The sequence below is a fragment of the Theobroma umbraticum genome, unplaced genomic scaffold, assembly GCF_002168275.2.
Source record: "Theobroma umbraticum cultivar Fairchild unplaced genomic scaffold, ASM216827v3 scaffold_44.0, whole genome shotgun sequence".
In the NCBI taxonomy this organism is placed as follows: Eukaryota; Viridiplantae; Streptophyta; class Magnoliopsida; order Malvales; family Malvaceae; genus Theobroma; species Theobroma umbraticum.
This window is the reverse complement of record NW_018397255.1, coordinates 12,615,526-12,634,988: the sequence shown is the minus strand read 5'-3', so window position 1 is coordinate 12,634,988 and position 19,463 is coordinate 12,615,526. Positions and strand designations below refer to the sequence as shown.

The following is a 19,463-nucleotide window of genomic DNA, read 5'->3' as shown; positions in this document are numbered from 1 at the left end:
AGTATTATCTTAATTTAAAACAACTCTTGTCTTTAATTAAAATAAAAATATTTTATCTTGTCTACATTGAGACAAATATGTTTTCTTGTCTAGATTAAGATAAAAAATATTTTTTTGTGTTAAATTAAGACAAACATATTTTTTGTCTAAATTAAGACCAAACATGCTTTTTTTTATCTAAATTAAGATAAACATGGTAAAACTGTCATTTTTGTATACAATTTAATTAATCGAATAAGACATGCATTTCAACTTAAACAAGTTGAATTCTATAAAGCTAAGTGGAGAATCTATTTAGACATAGATATTCCAAGCTCCAACAAACTTAGAATTATTCTTAGTCCCGTTAAAAAATAATTCAAGCTTATTAATTATGAAATCACTCCACTATAGATTCATGGTTGAACTATAATTACCAAAACCAATTCAATATTTGATATTAATTATTAGTTGTTCAATTGCAAACCTTATATTGTGAACCCTTGTAACCATCCAATGACAAAAGGTAAAATTATCATTTTACCTTTTATGTCAATTTTGTCCTTTATTCTTAAATTTCATCCAATTAGTGATTCAATACTCTAGATCTAATCTTTTGAGCATCTAGATGTGATGAGCAACTAATTCATCAATCCATTGGGCCCAAATTAATCACCAGTTTTTCTGAAATCATTAAAAGTGATGTTAATGCTATGAACTCCATTATTTGAATATATGTTGCCAGATGTTCATCTCGATTATAATCCCAAAATATAGAGTCTAGATTAATGCTTTATGATGATCATACTAATGGTAAATCAAAGATTATAACGAGATTAAACATAAGTCTACTATCCATTAGGATTTCGGTTCTACTATAAGCAAACGTATGAGTGTGAGATCAAGATTTAAGTAACGGTTAAACTTAAATTTGATTCTCACATGATTTCAGTTCATGTTATAGTGTCATTACTCAAAGTCAACCATTTCAATGATTTGAGACTTATCATTCCCTTGAAATGAATCATATTTGTTTCATTAGAAGTAATCTTGACACTACAGCCTTAACACAATAAACTGACCAACTTTATTATATGGCTATGATGAATTTTTAGATTCAATAAAATACATATCTCCTTTGTATAACTCCTTATACAAATGTATTTTAATATCTCAATAGAATTATGGTACTTTAAAAAATGGATAATGAATACATACTTAAAACAAACTCTTTGTCTTATTATCAAAATGTATCTTCATTGCAAATAAATTTAATGAAATTAAACCTAAGAATATATTTGCTTTCCAGGGCACCATATTCTCAAAATTCCTAATAATATTCTCCCTATAGGGTCACACATTAATTTGGACATGACCAACTAGTTCCACTTGAACCCTTTTCGTTCGATAACTTTTCCACTTGTACTTCCTCTTTTCTCTTTGGAGCGCTTCAACATCACGTAGTTAAATTCAACAATTATATTGTCTCAACCATTGATAAATTGAGGATTTACATTATTGGTTGCTTTGATTATTAAAGAGAGTGTCTTGAGGGGTGGACCTCTCTTATTGTACATGATTGTAAGGTGTGATTCCATACTCCTTCTATTAGTAGCAATGAAATGTCTTTGTAATGGATTCCTTCTAAGAGGAGTAAAGCTTCTTGTCAGGTAAGCTTGTTCATTTTTCTTCTTATCTCATCTTTGTTATACTCACAATCGTCTGACTAAAACACTTTTCTTCCATTTTTCTTTTAGAAAGAATCAACTTCAAGTGCAAAGGTTAGTTCTCTGGTGGAGGAACAAGAAATCCCAAAGTTTGAGAGCGAAAAGTCGTGTGATGATGCGGATAATGATTAGTCAAGTAAGGAGTCAGGTGAGGAGAGGTTTCCTAGAAACGACAATTTTGTTCATTTGGAATGAAAGGTTAAAGTAATGCTACATCTGAAGGGCATTCATGATCTGATAAATGTGGGTGCTTTTATAACTTCTAAGACTCAAAATATTGGTAGCGATGTGAATGTTGCTATTAGAATGGTTCAAAGTATTCATCATGACATTACTTTTGTGGCAATTCTAGATAATGGCAGTTTTAATTTTAGCTTTAGAGTTACTCAACACAACAACAATGTAAATACCATTTTGCTGAGATCTTTGAAGTCACTTGAAGTATTCAAAATAATTTGGGTATTGGTATTGCTCTTGATGCTACTCACTATGTTTCTTCCTTTCTTAGAAGTATTTAGAACACTCAGGTGTTGTTGCCATTGTTGGTGCTACTTGTCATGTTTCCTCCTCTTTTGGAAGTATTTAGAATAACTTAAGTATTGTTGTCACTCTTAGTGTTGCTCACCGTGTTTCTTCATCCTTAGTAATAGAAGGTAGAAATAGTTGCACTTTTGACACTCCGATATCATTGAACAAAATTTCATTAAAAATTTTCATGATTTTCTAGCACTTGTCACAATACTTAGAGATTTTATTGCATATTTATAGCATAAAAGGTGAATTTTGGCCTTTCTTGCTATTTTAGGCATCTTAGGTAGTGCTTTAAGATTGCCATTACTTTATCAGCAAACATTTATCTAAAGCAATTGAAGTAGATGATGTACCTTATGGAAGATGTCCTTCATACTGATTACAAAATTGAGTGCCTTAAGGTTTGTATAGCCAAAGCCAAAGAATTATTTGAAACAAAGGTTGACAAACTTTACATGGAAGTTGAGTTAGAAGAGATCCGATCACAAATTGCTTCATTGATGATTTGCAAGTTGAAATTACGATGAATATTAGATACCTTTTCTAATATTAGAAATGATAGCTCCTTTTCCTCTTAGGATTTCATCATAAATTAACTTTTTATTCCTTTGCTTTTATTATAAATTGGTTTTCCACGGTCTACCTTTATTTACTTTGTTGCATCATGGAGTTATTCCTTTGCTTGAATTGTAGATTGGTTGGAATTAGCTATTTGATATAATATTTTATTCCATGCTTCAACCTCTTCAAACATATGAATGTTACACATGTCATACTATGTGTGACCAAGGGAGATTCTCAAGTCTTAACTTCACATTAAGGAGTGTACATTTCAATCTAATGTGGTGGACAATAACACATCCATTATATAAGTGTTTAAAGCTACGACCTATTGAATAAGCAAGCTCTAGCCAAAGATTGAGCACTATAGCTACGACCTATAGTATAATGTTGAGTTATACTAAAATATGATTAATATAATTAAAATGAAAGTCATAAAATGAAAAAGAATGAATTTCTTCTCGAATATTAAGAGGCATTTAATTAAAACCTGACTCTGAAAATTCATTCATAAGGATACAAAGTGAGTAAAATTCTCATACATAATACTTTTTTATCTATTGAAAGTTGACTAGCACTGTAATGGCGTTGGTCTTTAGGCTCATTAACTTGTAATATCCATTCTCATTCATCTAGTGAACAATGTAAGGTCTTTCTCACTTTGGATTGAATTTAGTCACTGACATTCCTCCTCTAATATGCTTTGTTGCTCGGAGTACTAAGTCACCTTCTTCAAAGCTTTTTTTGCTTACCAACTTATAATATGCTTTACCTAATCTTCTTTGATATGTGGACAAATTATTCTTAGCTCTATCTTTTATTTCTTCCAATGTTTCTAATTCCAACATCCTTAAAGCATCGTTGTTAATTTCAGCATCTAAGGTCAATCTCGTGGACGGAATTAGAATTTTCACGAGTAGTATAGCTTTTGTACCATATACCAAGGAAAAATGAGTGGCTTTGGTAGGTCTTCACTTGAAGATTATGTATGGAGAACATCATGCCATATCTTTAGCTTGTCATGGACCATTCCACTTAGCCCTTTGAATAGAGTCTTATTGGTGGCTTCAGTCGAACAATTCTTCTTAGGGTAAAAGGGGGTTGATTTCATGTGGCCCACATCATAGAGAACGAGTCGTTCCTTTACATTAGAATTGATGAATGCAGTGTTGTTGTTTGACAAAATATGCTTACATATTTTAAATTTACATATGATGTTATGTTTGATGAAAATGGTCATTGTCGATCCAGTTGCATTCTTCATGTGAAAATCTTCTACCCATTTAATGAAACACTTTGTTGTTGTAAGTATCCATGCATGTCTTCTAAAAGAGGAACTAATAAGTCTAATCAAGTTAAACACCCAAATGCGGAAAGGTAGGGAGTGATGATGGTATGAAGTTTTATAGTTGGAGCATGTATCATGTTTCCATGAACTTGACATCGATTACATTACTTTATGTGACTGACCACATCCACTTCCATGGTAGGTCAATAGTACCCAATATCCAAGAGTTTTTGATAAAGCTTCCTTCTTCTTTCATGTTCACCATTACTTCTAACATGAACTTCTTCCAATAAGGGGATTACATCAGCAAGAGAAACACATTTTAAACATATTTTAATGGATTTCTCACAAATGATACTTTAAACAACTAATTCCCTTTAAGGAAGAAACAATGAGCTCTTTTCTTCAATTGTCTTCTTTTCAATGTATTCCTTTTAATGGTTTGGACTTGAAGGGTTGCAACGATAAAAGATACAAGTTAGGAAATGGTCGCCATCGTCCTTTGTTGTTATCCTCCAACATATGCATCCATTCTTAGGAAGCAAAGAGTATGTTCTTGAGCTCCTGGACATAGGTGGAATGGGTGTTGGTTGGTTATTAAAAGAACTCTCCATATTTTCTTGTAATGCAATTTTCAATGACATTCACTTAATGTAATCCTTCAACCCAATGGAGTCACCAAAATGTAAAGGGTTCTTTAAGTAAAAAGAGAGGAAATGTTGCAATAAGTAAAATGAGATTGGAGCAATCCTTGAAGTGTTAAGTGTTTTGTGGTAAAAGGTGGGAGATTAGGGAAAAGGTATAAAAAGTGTGATGGTAGAGCACAATGGAGAATAAAAGACGATAGAGTTGAGTAAAAAGAGAGAGAATATTTAGAAAAAGCTTAGTGAGAGAGCTTAAAAAGAGCTTTTAAAGAGAAATATGGTAAAATTCTAAGGTCTCCTGAATTGCCAAGCCCTTATATATATACTAATTAGGAACGCTTTCTTAAGAGCATTTGATAAAAAGTGTTTATTAGATAAATGAAAAACGCATGTTTAGGGAGGACATGTCCTTTATGAAAGAATATATTCATGATGGGAAGAACAAGTTCATTATATAATAACACAATAATCATGGGGATAACCCATTACATGCAGGTATTGGGTGGTGGGAAGATGTTTTGGTTTAATAACATAGTGGAGCTTAGTAATAGTTAACAACGTGTCACATGTTGTTTTGAGAAAGAGAGAAAAGATAAAGCGCATGTATTATAAAGAAAGGTTAAGATGAAGACCCCTTAACTATCTTCATATTTGAATCACCAAGCCAATTTTGTAGAACATCCCAAAAGTAGAACAACTCATTAACCCTACCATTTGCTCTAAGTTACTTTCATTGCTCTTCATGTGAGATAGATATTCTCCGCATGACATAGCTTTTTATGGTTGTTCTTATTGTATAGAACAACATTTAAAAGAATAGAAATACATTAGCCAAAATCAAGATTTACAGAAATGTCAAACTTGAAAAGATAGTTATACCTAAAATGATTTAAGCTCAAACCTTATTACTATATACACAAGAAAAATTGATTCAAACCCAAAAAGGCCTCATTAAATCTTCTACAAACTTGAATTTATGTTCTAAAATTAACAACCTAAAGCCCCTTAATATATTGGAATATGAAATAACTAAATAGATATATATAATTATTAATTATAGTTTGAATTTAAGACACTTCAATTTGAAATGGGCTTGCGTGCCTATTGAAATACTGTCTCAATGTGGAATGTTTTACTTGTTGTGAAATTCAAATTTTAACAAATTAACAAGTATTAATCATGAAATGGAAGGAAAGGAAAGAATTATCACCCAAGTTTTGCTTAAGCAAAACTTGTAATTAAGGACTAGTTGTAGAGATGGCAATTAATTGTATTGATTTTAAATTTGGTCACTTCGAGATAAGTGTTTAAAGGAAATATAAGTTATTTTCAAGATTCAGGTTATATCGAGTTTGACAATCCAATTATTTGGAGTTCAGATTATTTCAAATTCATATTGTTCATCTTTAAATTAGAAATAATTTAAATTGACATAATATCTAAAAAATCTTTAAACTATTCAAGAGAATTCAGATATGGCCTTACTCTTTTATTATATTCAATCAAGTCCTTTTACGCTTATTTGGAATCAAATAAACTCTTATATTTTTATCTTGAGTTAAATACACCCTTATAACTAATAGTCAGCTTAATCAAAATACCATTTATCATTTTATGTCATGTTGCATGTTGACATATCATATTAGATGACATCGTAGTATGCTAATGTGGCATTATGACATGATCATGTGACATTATGACATGATTATATGACATATTTCACCATTCACATCGACATCAGATTAATGCCATGTAGGCATAAAATGGTAAGTTTCATTTAATCAATGACAGTTAATCAAACTATTAATCATATGATTTATTTGATCCAAAATAAAAGTGAAGGGATTTAATTGAACGCAATAGAAGAATAATGAGTTATTTGAATTTTATTGTGTAGTTCAGAGGTTTTTCAAGTTATGGCATTTAAATTCAGATTTGAACCATTTCGAATCGAATAATTTCAATTTTGATTAAGTAGGTTCAACTTGTTTATTTTTTCTAGTTAAATCAATTTCAATTGGGTTCAAATTTGAGTGGACTTTTGTCAACTCTAATTATCTAATAGATTGGAAAAAAATACTAATAGAATAATACTAATGCATGTATATGGAATAAAAAAACTTTATACAAATTGTAATTTACAAGTGTTAATTGATTTCTAAGTATATAAAGGCAAGCTGGGGACGGATTCTGCAACATTTTCCTAGATGTTAGGGCAGGAAAGTGAGCTGGCACAATCACAACATACGAGCAAATTTTATCTTTCTTAATGTAACATTGGAAAAAGTTTTTAATTAATTAAAATTTAAATAAATTTTTATTCCTTTATTACGTTTTTATATTTTCATTTTAAACTAAATAATTTTTTTATTTTAACAAAATATAAAAAATTAATTAAATACAATAAAAAATAAAAACTTATTTACATTTGTTAAATAATTTAAGAATTTTTCTTTTTAAAATTAATGAATTGAAAACATGTTTGTCTAATCCAACATTCAATTAACAATGAGAACAACCATATGCATAAATAGACATGATCATGCATGCATGTTATAAGTTGGGGCTCAAAAAGATTGTCCCCCATCTTGTCCTTAAGGCACATAATTCATATTATCTCTAGAATATTTGAATTATAATAAATTTTCTTTCTATGGTACTTACTAAAGTAATGGCTGTGTCGAAGGCAAATACCAATAATAATCTACCTGAATATGAATGGAAACAACCATTAAAAATTAAAAAAAGAAAAAGGAAAAGCTTCATATGGTTATGGCAATCCAATAACAAAATCAAAGATCATCCAAAGACTGTTGTTAAACTCCTCATTAGTCCAAGGCACGTTAAGCCCGCAACCTCCAAAGTGATGAGTTGGCCAAAATCATGAATCCATTACCAAATATGAAATACCAGCCACTGATCTGTCCAGCTTCAAGCCTCCGCCTGACAGCTATTTTGGCCTTCGAATGGGTTTTTTACTCTGAATTTTGACATTATCTTAATGCATTCAACTACGTTAAGATGTGAAGTTGGACACAGAATATGTATTATCTCTTGTATAAAAAGGAAAACATACAATCTCCACAAACAAAGAGAGGATCCCACATTTCTCTCCATTTTCCACGGATACTTTCGTTTCATTTCTAACCAACAGAGACAGTAAATACGTTTTCTTGTTCGTTTCTATTAAATGGTGAATATTTAATGTTCCATGGAGTCTAATGATCTGGGATTTCTCCCTGGAACCTCCTACAGTTTGGTTTTGTTATAGTCTAGATGTTGACGTAGTTTTTGGGGTTTCTTATTTTAAATAAGGAGAGAGGTTTAGTTGATTTTGTTTTTCTTCTTTTATTTATTAATTTTCTATTAGTTAGGAGCTGGCATACGTTGAAGATGTTACAGAAATTGCCAAATCCAAGTCGATTTGGAGTTGGCTTTTGTAGGCCATTCATGTGATTAAATACAAGCATTCTATGGATTCCATGCAGCCACCGGATTGCTCTGATTAAATCATAAGTTTCAGATACATATTTATAGCTTTATACTATAGCAAGAAGGGGAAAAGATTTAGAAAAAGTTTCCCAAAGGAATTCCACCTGAATTCGGAATCCTAAGAAATGAGTTGTTTTTCATGTTTTTCTTCTCAAGACAAGAAGGCTAGAAGGCTAAACAATCCCAGCAGAAGGACGCAGACTTCTTATTATGCCGCCCCCCCAAGAGAAGCTCTTCCTCCCCAGCAAAGCCTCGGTATATATGCCACAATTCACCCCCTCCTGAATTTACAATATGGAGTCACCCTTTGTTTTTGTTTTTTGTTCTTGCTTCTATAGGTTTTTTAAGGTTTCTTTTATAGTTTTCTTGTTAGCTGAGGCCAAAAATATTTATTTCATGTTGAAGCAGTTAGGTGCAACAAGGAATGCAATAATCAATCATAATAGACAAATACTTCCTTTTTCTTTTTCGTATCTCTCCAACGCAAAGATAAGGAACAGAAATTGAATTCTTTCTTTCTTTCTTTCATCCTCCAGAGAATAATCCTAAGCCAAAGACCTCGGCACCTGAGCCTACAAAGAATACTGATGCCCCTAAAGCTACCGGTAACAACAACATTGCAGCACAAACTTTCACCTTCCGAGAATTGGCCACAGCAACCAAGAATTTTAGACAAGAATGTTTGATTGGGGAAGGTGGATTTGGGCGGGTTTACAAGGGAAACCTCGAAAAAACAGGCCAGGTAAAAGATTTTGCTTCATGTCTATTATATATGGTCTTCCGTGGCTTGTACAATTTTTTGAAAAGAATCTGTGTAGTCACATTTGAGTTACTTCGTTTTAGGTTGTAGCTGTAAAGCAACTTGATAGAAACGGATTGCAAGGAAACAGAGAATTTCTTGTTGAGGTGCTGATGCTAAGCCTGTTGCACCATCCAAACCTAGTCAATCTGACCGGATACTGTGCCGATGGAGATCAGAGGCTTCTGGTTTATGAATACATGCCATTGGGATCTCTAGAGGACCATCTACTTGGTACCATTTTTCTTTCATTTTCTTTTTTGAATGGTACAACATGTTGATGGATACGTACAGTTACACGAGGAATATAAATAAAGCTATAAATTATAGGAAATATTTAAATCTTAAAGGAAAGGATGCATTCAACTGCAATAGCTAGCTTTCAATATCAGTAAAAGAACTAGACGACTGACTGTTTTTATTATGAATTATGTGTCAACTTTCAGATATTACACCGGATCAAAAGCCATTAGATTGGTACGCCAGAATGAAAATAGCATTAGGTGCTGCTAAAGGTTTAGAATATTTGCATGATAAGGCGAATCCCCCTGTCATCTATCGCGATATGAAATCCTCCAACATCTTGCTGGATAAAGGGTTCAATGCAAAACTCTCCGATTTTGGGTTAGCAAAGCTAGGACCCACTGGGGACAAGACACATGTATCTTCCAGGGTCATGGGAACATATGGATATTGTGCCCCTGAGTATCAAAGAACAGGGCAGTTAACAGTGAAATCCGATGTTTACAGTTTCGGAGTTGTCTTATTGGAGTTAATTACTGGAAGGAGAGCCATTGACACCACAAGACCAAACAAAGAACAAAATCTAGTTACATGGGTAGGTCACTTTCTCCAAGCTCTTCAATCATGTTTCCTTTGTTCTGCTAGGAATTTGTTACCATAATATCTAGAACTGTTAGCGATTAAATGTTTTCATTCTTTTACCAGTCCTTCCTAACATAATCTTTGACCATTAACAGGCTGAACCATTGTTTAAGGAACCAAGGAGGTTTCCGGAACTCGCTGATCCACTTCTTAAAGGAGATTTCCCTGTAAGAGGCTTGAACCAAGCTGTCGCAGTTGCAGCCATGTGCTTGCAAGAGGAAGCATCCGTACGTCCCTTGATAAGCGATGTGGTCACTGCTCTCAGTTTCCTCGGAAATGGTCCAGATGCCAACACTGCTACTTCCTCTTTTCCTTCTCTGGAATCTGATCAGCAACCAATATTTGGAAACGGAGCAAGTTATATTGAAGATAGTAAGAAAGAACGCCAACGAGCCGTGGCAGAAGCCATAGAATGGGGTTCCTCTTCGAGGAACACACAATCACAAACTCATAGTTCGTTGTTGTAGAATTCGCCAACCATAAATACAATGTTGTCTCCATGATATGTATCTCCTCCCTATGGTTCATGTTCCTCGCGGCTTTATCCAACACCAATTTTTTTTTTCTATCCTTTTCTCATCCACCCGTAAGGATGTTGTTGAAACAAGATATTGAGTCAATATAAACGAGGATTCACAGATGAATGTGTATGAGGTTTTCATCAGATTTTTATGTTCTGATTGTGGGATGATCATGTTCTACTATCAATTAAATACCTATGTGGCAAAATGTTGCCTCTTCTGATTATCAGTCCAAGTGATTTGTTGCATAAAAAAGTTTTTTTTTTATTTTTCCTTTGAAGAGTTGTGTTGAGGTCAAAATGGGATGAGGGATGGATCTGACCAGTAGGAAGGCTTTCTGGTTGGTTAGATGGTTCTCCCAATAGAGTTGAGGACAAAACCTGCAAAAATGGGTTATCCTAGGTTTTTGATCATTCCCACAGTGCTGTGTATGTCAATAGGATTTTTTATGAGGAAGAATAAAACTGAGACAAAAAAAAATGAGATCATGTCCTTTGGGATATGCCTGGCGTCTGATATATGTATCTACTATTTTGACAGTACATCTTGCATTCTTATTAACAACAGGAAAAAATATTTTATCTAATATTTTTCTTCTTGTCAAGAGTGTCTACGTCTACCCTAGTGCCCGTAAGCCATTGAAGGAGCCTAACGGGCCTTCATTTGATTGGCCTTCAAGCCCTTGGTATAACAGGGTGCCTTCGGCCGAAGCTTCAAGTCAATACTATGATCTCGACCTGAAGAAGTTGCAGGTGATGATGAATTTCAAAGATCAACACCAAAGTATTTAAATAAATATAGTCATATTAAGTTTTTATAGAATCCGATTTGACCACCTTTTTGGCTAATTTTTCATATTAGTTTCTAACTATATAAGGGTTCTTGTGATTGGAAGCGAGTAGTGTTGCAAATAAGTAAAATAAGATTTACAAGAGGTGGCTGAAAGGACGAAAAGAGCAATCTTTGAAATATTGAGTATTGCGGTAGGTGATGATGAACAAAGGGTTGAGAATAAGTAAGTGATAGAGTAAGACAGAGAATAGGTAGGAGAAGGCTAAGCAGAAGAAGATTTGAGAGGGAATATTTAGAAAGAGAAAAAGCACTAGTAGTGAAAGTGTATTTGTTTTTGTCAAAACAATCTTGTTACTCTAGATGAATTGTCAAAGCGATATGGGGGCATTTGGTTCAACGGAAGTGAAAGACATTTCTTGTAATTTAAATAGTTACAATGACTTTATAGCTTTTGGTTTGTCAAAATTGAATTGAAGGACATTACAATAGGCGAAGGGAATGACATTCCCTTAGCTCAAGGAGGGAATGTTACTTTCCCTCAGCTGCGGGAAAGCTAAATTCTTTTTTTCTTAAATTATCTTGGCTTCTTTTTTCTTCTTTTTCTTCATTTTGCCTTCTTTAAGCCAATGTTTGTTGAAAAAGATGGGTGCAAGGAAGAAGGTGAGAAAAAAGAAAAGAAAAAGAAGATAAAAAAAGGGAAAATGGAAAAAGAGTGCGGTGATGAAGCAATTTTTTGTGGACTAGAGTTTTTGATCTGGGTTTTTCCCAATAGTTGAAGACTAACCCTTGGCTGTTTGAGTATCTTTCTTTTCTAGAAAAAAAAAATGGTGGAGTTTTGTGTAAAAAAATTAATTTTATTTGTTGAGTTAAATAACAAATAATTAAAAGATTATAAATTAATTAATTGACTAATTTATTTATAAAATAATTTAAATTAACTAATTTAATTCTTTACAACTTAACTAATTTATTAAAAGTAATTTTTTTATAAAATAAATTTGAAAAGAACAACTATAAGAAAAATATAGAAAAAAGAAAGTATTTAGAGGGAAAAAAAGTATTTAAAGAGAGTAAGAAGATCTTATTTAAGTATGTATTTACAAATAAAATGAGAGACCTATTTATAGGCCAACAACCCCTTGAATCATAATCCTAATCTAATTCTACTAAAGAGTTCGAATCATATTGCATTTCTTGTATCTTGCCTATTGGGCTGTTTGATATGGTTTGCACTTCTTGGGTCATAATATAATGGACATTTACATATTTATTCATAACACTCTCTCTTGAATGTCCATTATATTAAGAATATGCCTCGTTAAAACCTTATAAGGAAAAAACCTCATAGAAAAAAAATTCAAGTGAAGGAAAAAAAGTACATAATCTTTTTAAGAATATGCTTTTGAAATACTACCTCATTAGAAACATTATCAAGAAAAATTCAGTGGGAAAAACCTTGATGAAAGAAAAAAGTATAATGCATATTTTACTCCTCTGATGACTACATTATAGAGATCTTTAAAATGATACATGTCAATATTTTATACCAACTTTTCAAATGTTACAGTAAGAAAGGCTTTGGTGAACAAAATTACTAGATTGTCACTGGATTATATTTGTTGAACACTAATTTTATCATTTTCTTGAAAATCATGAGTGAAGAAGAATTATGGTGAAAAATGTGTTTTGTTCGAACACCTTTAATATATCCTTCCTTTAACTGTATTATGCAAGCAGTATTATCCTGATATAACATTATTGAAATTTCCTTCTTGGTTGACAAGCCACACGTTTTTTAAATATGTTAACTTTTAGATCTTAACCAGATACATTCATAACTTGCTTATGAGTTGCTAATATTTCTGCATGGTTAGAGGAAGTAGCAACTATAACTTGTTTTACAAAATACTATGAAATAGTCATACCTTTACCTATGAATAAGAAACCTGTCTAGGATTAAGCTTTGTGTGAATTAGATAAATATCCTACATTTGTATAACTAATTAAATTTTATTTTGATGCATTTGAATAATATAAGCCTATATCCATTGTTCTTCAGAGGTATCGAAATATATGTTTACTTCCATTCCAATGTCTTTGAGTTAGAGAAGAACTATATCTTGTTAATAATTTCACAACAATTGATATATCAATTTTTGTATTGCTAACAAGATATATTAGTGCTCCAATTGCAATAAGATATGGTACTTCAAGACTAAAAAGTTCTTATTTATACTCACAAGGTCAGAAAAAGTCTTTTTTTTCACATTTAGCAACCTTACAACCATTAGTGAACTCAATGGATATGCTTTCCTCATATAAAATTGTTTTAGCATTTTTGAGATATAATTTGATTGATGGACAAAGATTCTATTTGCCAAGTGTTCAATTTGAAGACCTAAATAAAACTTTATTTTTTGCAAGGTCTTTCATCTCAAATTCTCTTTTTAAGTAATTCATGGCTTTTGATAACTTTTCAACAGTTCCAATAATGTTCAAGTCATCAATATAAACATCAATTATAATAAATTCATATATAAACTCTTTTATAAAATACATGAGCATATAGGATTATTTTTATAGCTTTTTTTCAACAAATATGCATTAAGACGATTATACCACATGTGTCTGGATTACTTTAATCCATATAAAGATTTATTTAATTTATTCAAGTAAATTTCTTGAGAATTCAAATTTTTGTGCTTGAGACAATTTAAATCCTTTAGGGTTTTTCATATAGATATCGATATCAAATGAGCCATATAAATAGGCTGTAGTTACATTTATTAGAAGCATTTTAATTTTCTCATTTATTGTCAGACTATTTAATAGAGAATTGTAATTATATCCACAACAAAGAATATATCTCTTTATATTCAATATTAAATCTTTAGAGAAAAACTTGTGCGACATGCTGTGCTTTATATCTTATAATCTCATTTTTCTCATTTCGTTTTCACACAAATACTCATATATATACCCCACTAGTTTTACACCATTTGGTGTATGGACTACAAGTCCAAAAACTTTACATTTTGCAATTGAATTCATTTCCACTTTGATTGTATCTTTCCACATTGACCAATCATTTTTTTGTCTACATTCTTCAATAGATGTAGGTTCAAGATTCTTATTTTCTTTCATAATATTGAGCTCTATATTATATACAAAAATATCGTCGACGTTTATTTACTAATTCCATCTTTTTTCATCATGACATAATTTATTGAGATCTTTTTATTTTCACTGATTTCAAGGACTTGAATTTCTTTTAAAAAAATTTTTTATCAATTACATCAAGGGTCTCTTCTAGAGTTTTTACTTCATTTTTCTGATTATCTTAAGTATTTGCTCTTTTTTTTGTTCGAGGATTTTATCTTTGGAATTGATTGGTCTCAACGCTTCTGGCATGCTTTATCCTATAAGGACATTAATGTTAATATGAGCATTTGCAGTTGATATATAAGATTTAGTTATTTTTTTAGGTTAGTAAATACGTCTGACAACTGATTTACTATATTTTGCAAAAGAATTATCTTTTGAACTTCAAGTTCATATTAATTTGTACGATGATCAAAACTAGATAATGATAATTCATTTTAAGAAATTTTTTTTTGCAACTATTTATTTTTTTAGCCTAATGTTGAAAAAATTATTTCATTGATATGACAATTGACAAACTTTGTCATGAATAAATCTCCTATTTATAATTCTAAATATCTAATTGCAAATGAAGATTCATATCCAACATATATTCCTAACCTCCTTTAAAGACTCATCTTTGTGCATTGTGGTGGAGCAATTGAAACATATACCGCACATCCAAAAATTCTTATATGGGAAATATTTTGTTCTCGACCATAAATCAATTGAATAGGGAGAATTTATAGCAACTTGTTTGGCTTGATGCATACAAATGCTGCTGTATCCAAAATGGCATGCCCTCAAGTAAACATTCGGAGTTTGAATTGCATAAGTAATGGCCTTGAATCAATTGAAAGTGTTTAATAAATAATTCTACTAAACTATTTTGTGTATAACCATAAGCAGCAGGTTGTTCAACAGTTATTCCAACTAATACAAATTATTAAAAGCTTGAGATGTAAATTCACCAGCATTGTCAAAATAAATAATCTTGATTATATAACTAGGAAATTGTTCTTACAAACGAATAGTTGCAAATGCCAAATTGCAAGTTGATAATAAGCACATATGTGACCATCTAGTCGATGCATTGATTAAAACAGTAAAATATTTAAATGGTTTATATGGTGGATGTATGAATCCACATAAAACCTTGAATATTATTTAAAAAATGAGGGAATTAAATCCCAACTTTAGCTGGTGAAAACCTTATAATTGATTTGCCTTCAGAGCAAGCAGCAAATAAAATTCATTATATTGAAAAATCTTTTGGTTTTTCAATGAATGTTCATATAAATTTTCAATCATTTTTTGCATTATTATTGATCCGGGATGGTCCAACTAGTTATGTCAAACATTAAAATCATTAATAAACTTCTGATTTACGATGGGTTTCAATTATTCTAATATTTGTGTAGTTTAATTTAGAGAACCAAGTGAGTAATTTTTTTCAATACACACTTTCTACTTGAGATAATAAATATAATATAGAGGTATTAAGTGTTTCTTTCATTCGTTATCCCAATATGATATCTATCAGATAAATATTTTTAAAACTTAATAAACTTCTTTAAGACTTAATAGAAAATAATATATCCTCTATTACTTTATTCCTCAAGGTAGTAAAATATTAGTTTTTCTGAAACCTTCAATTAATCTTGTACTACCAAATATTGTATTAACATTGTTTTTTTTTTGTATTTTCAAGTGAGAAAGATATTTCTTATCTTTAAATATAGTATGTGTTATAGCAATATCTGCTAGACATATATTTACATTATTAATCTTAGATCCAACAAGATAAATATCTATATTTTTTTCAATAAAATATATACAATAAGAAATTTACAAGTTAATATGAAATAACATTAAATATATAAAACACATAATAAAAACATATAATTTAAATATAATAAGAACATATCTTCATAATGTAGTTATACTAAAATATACAAATTACGATTATGTTCATTCTAGAATATTCCCATTACCAATTAAGTGATCAATTCCTTTTTTAGGATAAAAAAATCAATAATAGATATTTCCATTACCAATCATTTAGTCAATTTCTCTTTTATGGTGAACAAATATCTTAATATGCTATATCAACTTGGCCATGATTAAAATCATCACTAGATGTTGTAGTTTTCGATGATGCTTGATAAAATTCAAGACGTATAACAGGTACGTAACCAATAGTCTTTCATGCCACATTAACAATAATACATTTTCTATATTCTTTTTATTCTTTCTATTTTTGTTTTTTTCATTATTCATCCATTTCTAAAGGATTAAAAGTATTCATCTACTTTTGGTAGGTTACAAGTATATATTCACTTTCGGTGGGTGATTTACATAGAGGAAATTGTGAGGAATAACCTTTCTTGATAAGAGTATTTCAAAAATAACATCAAAATAAATTTAACTGTTTTTAACCATATTTAGCCATGACTTGACGAAAATACCCATGAAACTATTTCAAATAAATTAAACCATTCATTAGAATTTTTTCTCATTTGTACTTTTGATTTCTCTCTCTCAACATCCCACTTTCTCTAATTTTATCGATTTCTCTTTTTGGCTTTCATCTTCTATGCCCTCGATTTCTCTCTCTCGCGCTTTCAGATTACTCTTTTCAACACTTTGAAGACACCAAACGATGGTTTTGATGTGCTTGAGTGGATGACTATTTAGAGAATTTGATTTTTAGGTATTTCGGATAAAACTAAATAGTAAAAATGATCACAGATACTTGAAATAGCTTTTAATCGGATCAATTCAAGATCTAGACACTAATAAACTCAAAATTTTAAAATTTATAAACCTAGGTTTTCAATGAAATTTTTTTTTCAATTTTTACTCAAAATAGGTGTTTTAGATAAGAAAATTTGTGTTTTGATTTATAAAAACATGTTAGAAACACTTTAATCGGTGCCAAATTATCAAAAAAAAAAAAAAAAATAAAGAGAGTTAAGAAGATTTGAAGTTTTGGTTTGTAAGTAACAACAATAGTTTAGGCATTAAAGTGAAAAAAAATGTTTTTGAATATGACGTGTAACAACAATATTTTTTCAACATGGTATGCAATAACAGTATTTTTTTTCAACATGGCGTATAATAACTTTTTTTTAACTATGGCATGTAACATGTTTTTGTACATGGCGTGTAACAACAGTATTTTTTTTAATATGGCGTGTAACAACTTAACAATGGCGTGTAACATGTTTATACATGGCGTGTAATAACTTAACCATGGCATGTCACACGTTTTTGTACATGGCGTGTCACACGTTTTTGTACATGACGTGTAACAACCTAATCATGACGTGTAACATGTTTTTATACATGGCGTGTCACACATTTTTGTACATGACGTGTAACAACCTATCCATGACGTGTAACATGTTTCTGTACACAGTGTGTAACATCTTCGCGTGTAATTTCATTAAGGGTAATTTTATCCAATTTGGTTAAAAATAGTTAAAATTATAAATGAGGCTATTTTTGAAAACATCTTATTTTTAAGGGTTATTTTTTAAAATGTCCCATTTACATATGATGGGTTATCCACTTCTGGTAGATTATCTATTTTCTTTAATAGGTTAAGGCATCCATTTACTTTTGATGGTTAAATTATTTATCCGCTTCTAGTAGTAAAATTATCCTCAGATTCTGATAGTAAAATTACCCATCCACTTCTTATAGTAAAATTATTCTTAGATTCTGATAATAAAATTATCCATCCACTTCTGGTAATAAAATTATTCTTAAATTCTGATAGTAAAATTATCCTTAGAATTAAAATAATGATAGTGTAAATTATTATAACGACCTCTTCCATATCAGGATCATAATTATTAAATAATGCTGCATTCACTTCAAGGAATAGATGGATTCATGTTTATGATCATAATTATTAAATAATGTCGCATTCACTTCAAAGAATGAACAAATTTATAATTTTTTTATTAGTAGCTCATTTGTCACATTCACTTCAGGGAATGGACATTATGATTTTTCATTAATAGCTAGATAATAGCAAATTCACTTTCCAATCAAGGGACAAAATATAATATATACAACATGATAGTAAAATTCATATTAAGGTTGATTTTTCGGGAATGAAAATGCTAAAGAGATATCAAGTCGCTTACTTGATTTTCTACTTAGAAATCAAAAGAAATCAAAGCCAAATCATTGAAATCCTTTTAAAGCTTGAAAATGATGAAAACATAATAATTTTAAAACTTGAGAGATTAGAGAATTATGCTGATAATGTGTTATAAAATAAATCTGAAAGGAACAACTATAAGAGAAATATAAGAGAAAGTGAAAAGAATGCATTTAGAGAGAGTAAGAAGATCTTATTCAAGTATGTATTCACAAATAAAGTGATAGACTTATTTATAGGCCAACAACCCCTTGAATCATAGTCCTAATCTAACTCTATCTAAGAGTTCAAATCATATTACATTTCTTGTATCTTGCCTATTGGGCTATTTGATATGGTCTGCATTTCTTAGGTCATAATATAATGGACATTCACATATTTGTTCATAACAATTTTAAATATTTTAATATCATTCTTTTCATGCTATTATTTATTATTTTAAGAAATAAATTGAAAAGTTAAAAATTTATATTAAGAAGAATGTAAATTTATTCAAATTTATATTTTTATATAGAAAGGTAATTTTGTAAATTTATACTACATTTTCAGTAAAGTGCTTTCAAATCAAACACTATAATGTAATTTTTTCAGTAATTAAATTCCTTGTAATCATCACTTTTGTTGACTCCATATGTTTTTTATGATAACAAAACATTCCTCATTCATTAATGTCTAATTTCACTATTTAAGTGTGCAAGATTTAATTTTATACCCCTAACAAAGTTGTTAATTAAAAACAAGTTAAGGAGCTTGTTAAGTTTAATGAAGAGTTAATCAGTTAAGAGGGAAAGAGCAAGTAATGAACAAAAATAAAACCTTAATAACTGATTATTAAGAGACCTTAATCAGCTAAGGCATGGCTGTGTGATAAGTTAAAGCAAAATAGAAATATGTTAATTGGTTAGAACATAAGGTCCTAGTATCTTCAA

The 19,463-nt window shown here is 30.5% G+C and overlaps 1 protein-coding gene and 1 non-coding gene across 2 annotated transcripts; both read left to right on the top strand.

Moving 5' to 3' along the window:
• The first annotated feature begins 7,938 nt into the window (after positions 1-7,938).
• Positions 7,939-10,373, top strand: LOC110429287 (Protein kinase superfamily protein). Its single transcript, XM_021445250.1, has 5 exons — positions 7,939-8,477; positions 8,759-8,964; positions 9,066-9,255; positions 9,468-9,859; positions 10,002-10,373. The coding sequence occupies exons 1-5, from the start codon at positions 8,348-8,350 to the stop codon at positions 10,371-10,373; spliced, it is 1,290 nt and encodes a 429-aa protein (XP_021300925.1). The 5' UTR covers positions 7,939-8,347.
• Positions 10,374-11,927: 1,554 nt separating this feature from the next.
• LOC149527666 (small nucleolar RNA Z157/R69/R10) lies at positions 11,928-12,025 on the top strand. Its single transcript, XR_016350816.1, has one exon. It is a non-coding gene; the product is annotated as a small nucleolar RNA Z157/R69/R10 (small nucleolar RNA).
• The last annotated feature ends 7,438 nt before the right edge of the window (positions 12,026-19,463 follow it).

Bases quoted from the DNA above. Each gene is read 5' to 3' on its own strand.
- LOC110429287 (XM_021445250.1), top strand. From the start codon at position 8,348: ATGAGTTGTTTTTCATGTTTTTCTTCTCAAGACAAGAAGGCTAGAAGG. The intron at 8,478-8,758 runs GTATATATGCCA...TTCATCCTCCAG, and splicing joins TCCTCCCCAGCAAAGCCTCG to AGAATAATCCTAAGCCAAAG. The intron at 9,256-9,467 runs GTACCATTTTTC...GTCAACTTTCAG, and splicing joins TCTAGAGGACCATCTACTTG to ATATTACACCGGATCAAAAG.